General features: G+C 47.3%; 1 protein-coding gene across 1 annotated transcript; it reads left to right on the forward strand.

The window, feature by feature from the left end:
* The first annotated feature begins 7,322 nt into the window (after nt 1–7,322).
* On the forward strand, nt 7,323–9,374 carry Leutx (leucine twenty homeobox). The gene is made up of 3 exons (XM_051162038.1): nt 7,323–7,421; nt 9,003–9,125; nt 9,219–9,374. Exons 1-3 carry the CDS (start codon nt 7,323–7,325, stop codon nt 9,372–9,374), a joined length of 378 nt encoding a protein of 125 aa, XP_051017995.1.
* The last annotated feature ends 3,026 nt before the right edge of the window (nt 9,375–12,400 follow it).

Below are 12,400 nucleotides of genomic sequence, written 5' to 3' on the forward strand. Positions count from 1 at the left end.
GATGACAGAAAACAGGCAAATCTTCCTGTTGCAAGGTTTAAGGACACTTGGGGGAAGAAAATTAGACCAGCAGGTAGCTAGGCAGAAACATGACATTGTCTTTAAGGACACACAGACTAGAAGGGAAGGGTGGCAGCAACATATTCCTGCTCAGCTGAGGAGACCCTTCATACAGTGTAGGGGATCCGTAACCTGGCCTGTCCCCCCTCAGGGCCAAAGGCACACACAGTGACTGAGACATCTCACTGTCAGGTTTGTCTGCCGTCCTGTTCTTGACCTCCAAGGGACACCTGTAAATCTCCAGTCATTGTCCTAAGCCTAAAGTCACTTTGTCTCTTAGGAACAGCAGAGCCTTGAAGGCAAATCTGCAGCAATCCCTCCACTAAAGCAAGAAAGTCCATCTGCTGAGAAAGTGCATTTTACAATGACACCTTGTTAAATCAATGGCTGATCTACACACTTGTACACACTCACAGGCACACTGAACATACAACTCCCCAAAATTTAAACAAGAGTGTCAATTCCCAGAGGATGTGTTCCACCCTTGCGCTCAGCCTACCCAATGTGTCTGTGTTAAATCCCACCATCCTGCACCTCTATCTAGTGTCTAGAGACAGTGGCAGAGCCTAGTATGTTGTGCTGGGACTCCCAGATGTGTTTTTGTCCCTCCCCCAATCTCTTTAAAAAGAATGTTGATTTATTTACGTATTTTATGTATATGAGTGCTCTATTTGCAAGTATGTCTGCAAACCAGAAGAAGTCATCAGATGGTTGTGAACGTTGAACTCAGGACCTTTAGAGGGACATCCTGTGGCCTTAACTGCTGAACAGTCTTTCCAACCCTTGGTTTTACATTTCTTTTTCCATAGAAGGTGTTTTTCTCTATCTAGCCTGGCTTTGAAGTCACTTTGTAGACTCTGTTGTCTTTGAACTTACAGAGATCCATCAGACTCTTCCTCATTAACGCTGGGATTAAAGACTTGCAGTACTATTTCTAGACTGAGCCTGGCAGTACTAGTTCTAGGCTGAGCCTGGTGTTCTGGGTAAATTCCAGTGAACCTGGAGGAGCAGATCAGTTGGTTTGAGTGGCAGCTTCCCCCCTCCCCACCGCACAGGCACCAGACCTGCATGTGGTGCGGACATTAATGTAGGCAAAACACCCGAACACAGTAAAGGAGAAAGCCTAGGGACTAGAGAGATGGCTCCATGGTTAAAGCTCCGGTTGTTCTTGTAGAAGACTTAGGTTCCGTTTGCAGCAGCCGTCTGGTGTCCTGAAATCATCTCTAACTCCAGTTACGTGTCACCAAGTGCACACACTCCATGCAGGCAAAAGGATGGGAAACAGCCTTAATCTTCTCTGGAATTAGACCCTGATTTGGATCCCAACCTCTACCTGGTAGTTCACAGCTGCTTGTCAGTTAAGTCCCAGCCGATCTTATGGCCCCTGTGGGCACCAGAACACAGGCCACACACAGAGACCCAGAGACACACAGAAAACAGCAGGTTATGTAGCTGTGGGGGCTTTTGTCTGAGGAGAATCATCATGGCATTCAGTTTTCCAACGTAAAAGATCCTGGGGTCCCTGTGTCTGTGCCCCTCGATTTGGTCCCCACCTCAGTAACAGGTGCCCCGTGTCCACAGGCTATGGGGGTTTTCTTTTTCCGTGTGTGTGTGTGTGTGTGTGTGTGTGTGTGTGTGTGTGTGTGTGTGAGAGTGTGTGTGTGATAAGGTGTCTATGTCCTTCACAGTTCTGGCCTGGAATGCACAGAGATGCCTCTGCCTCTGCCCCTTGCCCTGCCCAAGTGCTGGGATTAGATGTGAGCCCTACATTGTCTGGATATCAGATTTAATTTAGAAACAAGGTAGCATGGAGGGCCCGGTTGGGTTGGCCTGAAATACTCAGTTTTGGTGGGTCTGGCCTCAAACTAGGTCTTCTGCTTCTACCTTCACAATATTGGGATTATGGGCACATAATACCATGGCTGGGTTTGTTGGACTCCTGATGATGCCCAGGGGAGCTGTTGTGTTTTCATGACTCCTGGGTTTCATGACTCCTGATTTTTCTGTATGAAGAAACACCTGGAGTCCTAGGTTTAGATTTCATCTTGAAAAACAGATTTTCCTGGCCAAGAATGGTTTTTCTGGGTCCACCAAGTCATGAGCCACCTACATTATTTATTTTTCTTTTGTCTTTTTTTTTCCCCCTGAGGCATGGTTTCTCTGTGTAGCCTCGGCTGTTTTGTAACTCAGTTTGCAGACCAGGCTGGCCTCAAACTCACAGCGATCCAGGTGCCTCTGCCTCCTCCAGTGCTGGGATTAAAGGCGTGCGCCACCATGCCTAGGGCTGTTTTGGTTTTCTTTTTCCCACTCCAGGGTCCTAGGAGATATCCCCAGTCAAAAAACCGGTTTTGCAACGTGAGCACTGGAAAGGTTTTGGGCAGTGATGATGAGAGAGATACACTTTTGCTTAAATCGCCAGGTCCTGCCTCGCTGAGAGCACAGTCTTGGGGGCTCTGGAGCACAGGACTGGTGCAGGAATTGGCTGCTCAGAGAGACCTGATGTCCCGTGAGTGAAGGGCAGGAGTCTGGGTTGGGGTGCAGACTATTGTGGGGGTTCCAAGATGGGAGCTGTCCAAATTCTCTTGGGGTTCCAAGCTGGGTCTCATGGGGCCACAGATTTCTTTTTCCCTGTCGTTCATGACATCTGGTAGTGTGCTTTCCTTCTCAGTTTCTTTTTCCTACTGAGGCTAGAACCCACGGTGTCACCTGTGTAAGGAGGATGTGGCAGCTGAGCCATGCTCCAGCTATCTGTTCAACATTTTTTTTTTTTTTTTTGAGACAGGGTTTCTCTGTGTATCCTTGGCTGTCCTGGACTCACTTTGTAGACCAGGCTGGCCTCGAACTCACAGCAATCCGCCTGCCTCTGCCTCCCGAGTGCTGGGATTAAAGGCGTGCGCCACCACGCGCGGCCTCTGTTCAACATTTTAATTAGCTACCAGTATGTGTCTGTGGTGGAGCGCATTTCGAGTGTTCCTGGAGACCAGAAGAGGGGGAGGGATTTCTGGGTCAGAAGTCATGTGTCCTGGGAACCACACCGGACTCCATTGCAAGAGCAGAGTGTGACGTAAGCTGGTGCCCTTAGAGCTAAACGCTGTGAACCAGCTCATGTGGGTGCTGGGAACAGATTGGGGTCCCCTGTAAGAGCAGCATGGATTCTTAACTGCAGAGCCAGCTATACAGTCCCATAAAAAATAATACATTCCCTCTGGTGGCACATGCCTTTAATCCCAGCACCCCCAATGCAAAGGATGCAAATCTCTGAGTTGGAGGCCAGCCTGGTCTACGGCGCCTGTTCTGGGGCTGCCAGGGCTACACAGAGAAACCCTATCCCCAAAACCAAACAAACTAACATGCAAACAAGGAAACAAACACATTTTTTCCTTTTGCATCACATTTTTTTTTCAAATTTTATATCCATTGGTGTATATTAATTTTACAAAGTAACATGTTTCATGTGTTTGGACACATTGGATCATAGTCTCTCCCCCATTAAGGTATCCACCTGCCCCTGATGGTGTTTGCCTTTCTTTCTTTCTTTGTTTCCTTTTTTTTTTTTTTTTTTGAGACAGGGTTTCTCTGTGTAGCCTTGGCTGTCCTGGACTCTTTGTAGACCAGGCTGCCCTTGAACTCACAGCAATCCTCCTGCCTCTGCCTCCTGGGTGCTGTTTTCTTCTGTTCTGTTGTTGTTTGTCTTTTGAGATAGGAATGTGTGTGTAGGCCTGGTTTTCCTAGAACTGGCTCTGTAGAACAAGCCTGCCTTGATTTCACAGTTGTCCAACTGCCAATGGAGTGCTGGGATTAAACACGTGAGCCTCTGATTTCTGTCTGTCTCTCTCTCTTTCTCCCTTCCTTTCTTTCATGTTTTTTATTTTATTGTTTTTTTTTTTTTTTCTAACTTCCTCTCTCTTCCCTTACTGACAGGCTTTCCTGTGTAGCCCTATCTGCTCTGGAATTGCCTCTGTAGTCCAGGCTAGCCTGCAACTCAGAGAGATCCATCTGCATCTGCCTCCCCAGTGCTGGGTTTAATGACAGGTGCCACCAATGCCTGGCTCCTTCAGCTCTCTTCCTCTCTCTCTCTCTCTCTCTCTCTCTGAGGTAGTGGACACAGAGGCTCTATGAAACCCTGAGTGTCTGGGAACTTGCTTCATAGACCAGGCTGGCCTCAAACTCCCATAGACTCACCTGCCTCTGCTCCCTGGGTGCTAGGATTAACCGTGCGGGCCACGATGCCCTGCTAATTTATTAGTCTTGTTAGTTTATATCTCCCAGAGGAGAGCAATGTGGGGTTAGTGAGTCTGGCTTAATTAGCTTAACATAATGGACTACAGATCCACCAGCTGTCTGCACAGAACAGTTTACTCTGCTTGTCACTGAATGAATCTCCCCTGTGTATTAGACCTCACATTCTTCCTTCACTGACTCACCGGCAGACGCCTAGGCTGATTGCGTCTACTGCCTATTGTGAAATGGCTATCGTCAGAGTCTTCCACATATATTCTGAAACATATGGTAATTCTGCTTTCATGTTCTGTGGAACTCCCATACTGGTTTCTTTAGTGGTCAAACTAACTTCCATGTCCACTGCTAGTGTAAGTATGAACAACTTTCCCCCCAATCCTCACCAGAGTGTATTCTTCCTCCCTTCCTTGCTTGTTTCTTTTTCTTTTCTTTTCTCTTTTTGGTTTTTCAAGACAGAGTTTCTCTGTGTAGCCCTTCCTGTCCTAGACTCACTTTGTGGACTTGGCTGGCCTCGAACTCACAGTGATCTCCCTGCTTCTGCGTCCTGTGTGCTGTGATTAGAGGCATGCGCCACCACATTGGTGCTTGTTTCTTTTAGATTATTATCTGGGTGTGGTGACACATATTTAATTCCAATGCTTGGGAGGTGGAGACAGGATGATTTCTGAGTTTCCATGTCAGCCAGAACTATTCTGGGTCATCACACAGGACTCACAGTGATCTGTCTGCCTTGGTCTCCAGAGTGAGGGGATTAAAAGTGTCTAACACCACAACAGGATGGGCAAGTTGGGTTTTGTAAGGATACGGGATAAGAGTGGGACTTGTATCTCTAATCAACTAGGAAAAAAAACCCTTACAGGCATGCCCACTTGCTCCGGTTTTATTTAATTCTAGATGTTATCAAGTCCACCACCAAGATTATCAGTGCATCTTAGTCTGCGCACCACATATGTGATGCGCCCAAGGACATCAGGGAGGGTGTCAGATCCCATGCACCCAGAGTCATTGATGGTTCTGAGGCACCTGGTAGGTGCTGGGTCCTCTGCAAGAGCAGCAAGTAGCTCAGTTGGTGGGGTGTTTACATCTCTCCAGCCCCCAATTGTATTATGTTTGAAAAAGAGATTTATTTTGTGTATGAGTGCTCTACCTTCATGTACACTTGCATGACAGTATAGATGGTTATGAGCCGCCATGTGGTTGTGGGATTTGAACTCAGGACCTTTGGAAGAGCAGCCAGTACTCTTAACTCCTGAGCCATCTCTCCAGCCTGCACATTTTATTATGTTTAACTAGTTTAACATACATGCATGTACAAAGTGTGTGTGTGAGCGCAGTGCTGATGGAGGCTGGAAAAAGGCAGGCAGAATGAGTTATCCACTTTCATGGGTGGGGACTGAACTCTGGTCCTCTACAAGGGCAGTAGGTACTGGTAAACACTGTTAAGCCATGTGCCCATCCCCTCCTTGCTTTTATTTGAATTTTCCTGTTATGTGCTTCCTTTGATATGCACACTTAAGCCTCCCCAATGCTGTGGTTCCTGGCATGTGTGACCCTGCTCTGTCCACTTTGGGATATTTAAAATCAGAAGCAGTCAGGATAGCTTCTGAGTAAATATGCTGTCACTAAAGCCTGATGACTTGAGTTCAAACCCTGGGACCCACACAGCGTAAGGGGAGAACCAGCTCGTCAGTGTTGGGTTCTGAGTCCATTGTGCACTGCAGTACATGAGTGCACACGTGGAGGAGAGACAGTGGATGTCAATTAGAATTTTTAAAGTATGCTGGGGCACGCTGGCACGCTGGCACAGGCCTTTCTGCCCAGCAAGGGATCTCAGAGTTCCAGGTCAGCCTTTCCAGACAGGGTTTCTCTGAGTAGCCTTTGCTGTCCTGGCTTCATTTTGTAGACAAGGCAGGCTTCGAATTCACATAAGTCCCCCTGTGTCTGAGTCCCTGAATGCTGGGATTACCGGTGAGCACCGCAAGACCACCTCTTGTAGAGAAATTTAAGTCCAGCAACAGAACGGCTCAAGCAAGGGATCATGTCAAAGGTGCAGGTAGGATCCTGCTGGAACACACAATCTCTCTGGATTTAGTTTAGTGCACACCTTTGATTCCAAACAATATGGTCTGTAGAGAGACAGACAATGTGATTACTTACAGGAAGACTGACAGGGTGAGTCAGAGATAGGCTATGCCCAATTCTCACAAGAACACAGAGCATCACTTGAGAGAGAGAGAGAGCAAGGGAGATCTTGTTTTTTTTTGTTTTTTTTTCGAGACAGGGTTTCTCTGTGTACCCTTGGCTGTCCTGGACTCACTTTGTAGACCAGGCTGGCTTCGAACTCACAGTGATCCGCCTGCCTCTGCCTCCCGAGTGCTGGGATTAAAGGCGTGAGCCACCACGCCCGGCCTGTAGGACAGCACAGTTGAGTCCCGTTGAGTTCAGAAGCAGCTTTTCCAAGCAGAGAAGTCAGTTTGAACCCATGAGCCAAGAGAGGACTTTTAAGCCAGAACAGCTGAGTTGAACCAGCCAGCCTAGGGTCAGAAGTGTCTAGAAAGCGTGAGCCTATTCAGCACTAAGTCTCAGAGGCTGAAAACAGTCTAGGTTTGGTTGGAAAACAGAGGCTGGAAGTTGCAGCCTTCAAGGTCTAATTATGCAGATTAGATTGTTTGGAGGATAGAAGCTTCCAGGGACAGGCCTAGGGCTAGTTAGATAAAAATATTCTGGGCACCGCCTAAGCCACGTATTCGAAATCTAGGGTATAGCCCCATCTCAGGAAATAATAACATTTACAAGCTTGGTCTACAGAGGGAGTTCCAGAACAGGCAGAGCTACACTGAGAAACCTTATCTTGAAAAACAACACAACAGCAAATAAATAAATATAAATAAATGTTAAGGTGATAGCTATGGCTTACGGTCTGGTAATAAACAGTTCAAGAATAAAAAATGTTCTTGTCTCTTCCAACAGAACAGCCAGAGCATTATTATCGGTTCTGGACATTACTCACTCTTGAACAAATCATGGCACTGCAAGATGCTTTCCACAGGACCATGTTCCCAGACCAGCAGGAAATCCAGGAACTGGCTTCAAGACTCCAGCTTAATGATGTGGTAGTGCAGGTTCGTGTGCGGAGTGCGCCTCAGGGCGGTCACCTAGTCCAGGGTCTCCGGAGTGCGCCTCAGGGCGGTCACCTAGTCCAGGGTCTCCGGAGTGCGCCTCAGGGCGGTCACCTAGTCCAGGGTCTCCGGAGTGCGCCTCAGGGCGGTCACCCAGTCCAGGGTCTCCGGAGTGCGCCTCAGGGCGGTCACCCAGTCCAGGGTCTCCGGAGTGCGCCTCAGGGCGGTCACCCAGTCCAGGGTCTCCGGAGTGCGCCTCAGGGCGGTCACCCAGTCCAGGGTCTCCGGAGTGCGCCTCAGGGCGGTCACCCAGTCCAGGGTCTCCGGAGTGCGCCTCAGGGCGGTCACCCAGTCCAGGGTCTCCGGAGTGCGCCTCAGGGCGGTCACCCAGTCCAGGGTCTCCGGAGTGCGCCTCAGGGCGGTCACCCAGTCCAGGGTCTCCGGAGTGCGCCTCAGGGCGGTCACCCAGTCCAGGGTCTCCGGAGTGCGCCTCAGGGCGGTCACCCAGTCCAGGGTCTCCGGAGTGCGCCTCAGGGCGGTCACCCAGTCCAGGGTCTCCGGAGTGCGCCTCAGGGCGGTCACCCAGTCCAGGGTCTCCGGAGTGCGCCTCAGGGCGGTCACCCAGTCCAGGGTCTCCGGAGTGCGCCTCAGGGCGGTCACCCAGTCCAGGGTCTCCGGAGTGCGCCTCAGGGCGGTCACCTAGTCCAGGGTCTCCGGAGTGCGCCTCAGGGTGGTCACCTAGTCCAGGGTCTCAGGGCGGCCAGCAAGCCCTGGGTCTCCTGTGGGCTTCATTTCATTCTTGTCATTTTAAAGTTTTAAAATTGTTCATGTGTACGTGTGCACACCTGCTTGTCTGAACGTGTGCCACGTGTTTGCCTGGTGCAGAAGGATTGCTAGCAGAGGCTGCCACAGCCCATGGAGGCAGAGTTGCAGGTCTTGGATACTGGGAATAGAACCTGAGTCCTCTGCAAAGCCACAAGTGCTCTTATCTACCAAGCCATCTCTCCAGTTCCACCCCCTTTCCCTTTCAGCAGAGAACAGAGGCTTTTTTTTTTTTTTGAAACAGGGTCGTTCTGTGTAGCTTTGGTTGTCCTAGAACTCAGGCAGGAGACCAGGTGGGCTTTGAACTTAGAGTGATCGGCCTGACTCTTCCTCTGGAGTGCTGGGATTAAAGTCATGCACAGGCGCCCACAGGATTTGAGGCTAGTCTTGATCTCAGGGTCTTCCAGCCTCCAGTTCTCCAAAATGTGCTGCATTACAGGCATAGGCCCCATGCTTGACTTTCAAGAGTGCATTGATATGACTGGATTCTGGATGTAGGGTCTCACTGTGTAGCCTTGGAGGTAAGTTAAGCTGGCCTCTAACTTACAGAGTTTCTTGGCTCTCTCTCCAGAGTGCTGGGATTTAAAATGAGGGTTACATAGAGGAATGCTGTATCAAAAAAAAAAAAAAAAAAAAAAAACAACCAAACAAAAACTCAAAAACTAACCCATATATATCGTATAAATATAAATTTATAATTTAAAGCACTTTTAAAAAGAAAATTATTCCTATAAAAGATCAAAAATTACTTTTTCTTCTCAGATGTGGTTTAAAAATCAGCAACAAAAAATTGTGACACAGCAGAGAAACTATCAGGGGAATTCATCACTGGGAGCATCCAACCACGTCAATCTAATGAAAGGAGCATCATCCAGCCAGGCCATGGTAATAAGAGACCAGGAGTCACAGAAGAATCCTGGAGCAAAGCAACCAGAAGAGGCTGGTGACTTTTCAATGGAATCCCTGCAACTTTCTCAGGGTTTGGACATCTCACAAATCTGCCTGGGGAGTTCCATGCCTCCCTGGGCATCTGTGCCCCAGGACATAGACACGTTAGTGAAAATGTATGACTTACCTGGGGATGAGGACCCTGAAAGTTTTGATAAGTATCTTCCCCCTGGGTGCCTTGACTGAGGCAAAGGTTCTGTGATGACCTGAAAATATATCCATAGCTTTGGAGACAAACCAAAAATTTAAAGCTCTGAGTTTTCCACAAACGAATTTCCCAAAGTGTGCTCCTAATGCTGTTCCCCTTGCTGAGTTCCCAAAACGCACACCTTTATGTAGCTAAGCCTGCCCCAAGTAAATGCTTTCTTTGATCAGAATTGTCTTGGTCATGGTGTCTCTTCAGAGCAATGGAACCCTCACTAAGACACTTGCTTTCTATTTATTATTTTTCTGTGCTAATGCAAATGCTCAGCGTCTCTAGCATGCTAAGCACAGGTACACTACTGTGAAGATACAAGCCTAGCTCCACAGCGGGGCACTCAAGAGAGGCACTCTATGCAAGAATGTTAGGACCTTGACATAACGGTACCTGGCTAGATACTGTTAGGAGGGAAATTTTTCTTTAGAATCTGCTTGGAGAGCTATAGAAGGTGAGGCTGGTTGTCATGATTGACAGATATTTTACACTAGAGGACTCCTTGGCAGTGAGCTTAGGCTCAGATAGCACGCCTGCTGGTTTAGAACTGGGAATAAGTCAAGTTTTTTTCTTTTTTAGAGAACACTTAGCTCAAGCTATGTTGCTGGAACAATCATGTAAGCTTAATATAATGGCTTCAGTGAGGAAATTTATGATTAAACATTCCGGGGTTTTGTTTAAGAAGTAATAATCAGGTCATGCTGACCGTTGCTTCCAATTTGATTGATTTTTGCCGTGTGCTTTATTGTAGGTTATACAGAACTCTTTTTATTCATTACACTGTAGTCTTGCTCTGTTGATTTTTTTACACAATGAAATATATTAATGTATCTCTAGTGACTATAGATTAAAATTATTATTCCCATAAAAATGTTAACCCAAGAACCTAAAGCAAACAGTGTACATTCAATCCTCAGTTGTCAAAATACCCACCCCCCCACACACACTTCAGATTTTAAGAACTTAAATTATATTAATGATAAGAATATTTAGTGCACTCCCTTAGAAAACAAGAGCTGCATCTACAGTGATTCTCAAATGTGCTTCTATGTGAAGGTAGCATGCTCAGGGAAGAAAATGGCTCACGTGATTCGCAAGGGTGGTGTTTTGCATTTTTAGCTGTACCATGTTGAAAAGACATTAGCTAAAACCTAATTTCTTTTTCCTCTTTCTTCTTTCTTTCTTTCTTTCTTTTCTTTTTCCAAAAAAGGGTTTTTTTGTTGTTGTTGTTGTAGCCTTTGCTGTCCTCGACAAACTTTGTAGACTATCCTGGCCTCAAACTCACAGGGATCCACCTGCCTCTGCCTCCCAGATGCTGGGATTAAAGGCGTGCGCCATGACTGATCAGCCAATTTCTTTTTCTTTTTTCTTTTTTTAAATTAAAAACAACAAGATAAGCTTCTGCAGGTGTAAAGCAGGCGTGGGACACTCCTGTACAATACAAACTGCACTAAATAACGTGAGGACAAAGGTGAGTGTGAAACAAAGACCACTCCCCTCCATGTCATCACGGCTAATGTGACATCGCAAGAACAGATTATACATTGAGAACTCGCGGGGCTGGAGAGATGGCTCAGGGGATAGGAACACCAGCTGCTTTTGCGGAGGTCCTGAGTTCAATTCCCAGCAACCACATGGTGGCTCACAACCATCTATAGTGAGATCTGGCGCCCTCTTCTGGCCTGCAGGTGTACATGCAGACAGGGCACTGTATGCATAATAAATAAATAGATATATTTTAAAAAGTAGATCCCAAACAACCCCAGAACTAAAGAAAAAAAGGCCATCTCCTAAGAAACTGCTTTTCCCCTCACGCAAATACACCTTGCTAAATCGATGCCTGAGACACACACCTAAGTGTACACACACACACACACACACACACAAACTTGAAAACAAGAATGTTGAAGCCGGGCATGGCGGTGCACGCCTTTAATCCCAGCACTCAGGAGGCAGAGGTGGGTGGATCCCTGTGAGTTCGAGGCCAGCCTGGTCTACAAAGTGAGTCCAGGACAGCCAAGGCAAACACAGAGAGACCCTGCCTCGAAAAACCAAAAAAAGAAAAAAAAATGTTGAGACCCAGAGGATGAGTTTCCACCACCATACCTGGTGCCTGAGGATGCTAGAGGGGGCTGTCGTTTCCCATGGAGGCAGGGTTGCAAGTGGTTGCTAGACCTGGTTGGTTGGTGCTTGTGTCAATACTGTGCCCAGGGTGGGTGATCTAACCGTCACCGGAAAGGCCTGGCTGGATGCTGCATCCCTCACTGGCATGACCTGCCTGGGTGAGTCACCTGTCACTGGCATGGTCTAGTTGGTTGGTTAGTGTGTCGATAGCCTGGCCAAAATGGGTGATCTAACCGTACCTGGCAAGGCCTGGCTGGATGAATCCCCGCTCACTGGCATGGGCTGGCTGGTTGGTGCTCTTCTCATTTGCCTGGCCTGGATGCATGAAGCACGCCTCACTGGAACAGCCTGGCTGGGTGATGCTCCTCCCACTGTAATTACCACAGTGAATGCTACCAGAGACAAATTACACTCACTGCATCCTCTCCAGGACAGCACTTCCTCTCGATGATAATTAAACCACATCTGAAAAGAAACGGTACTATTTAATGTTTTTTAGAAATCATTCATATTTTTAAAGGTGCTTCAATTATATATTTAATGTGCATACTATGATATTTATGGTTTTACTTTTGTTTTTCGATCCAAGGTTTCCCTGTGTTACCCTGGCTGCTATAGAATTCACTCTGCAGACCAAGGCAGTCAAAGATACACTGAGAAAACCTGCCTCCAAAAAACATAAAAAGGAAGAAAAAAGACAGGAAGGAAGGAAGAAAAAGAGCCATTTAGCCCTGTGAGCTTAGAGCCAGGCCTACATTCACAACGGAGAGCTTGGATTTATAACCCTCTAGGGAGCCTTAGTTTATCTTAAAAAGTGAGTGGTTATGAAAATAAAGCACCCATTCCTTTGTAGAATCCACTCCTGAACAATACATCTGTCAGTAAACAGGAA

Source organism: Acomys russatus, chromosome 19 (genome assembly GCF_903995435.1).
Source record: "Acomys russatus chromosome 19, mAcoRus1.1, whole genome shotgun sequence".
NCBI lineage: Eukaryota > Metazoa > Chordata > Mammalia > Rodentia > Muridae > Acomys > Acomys russatus.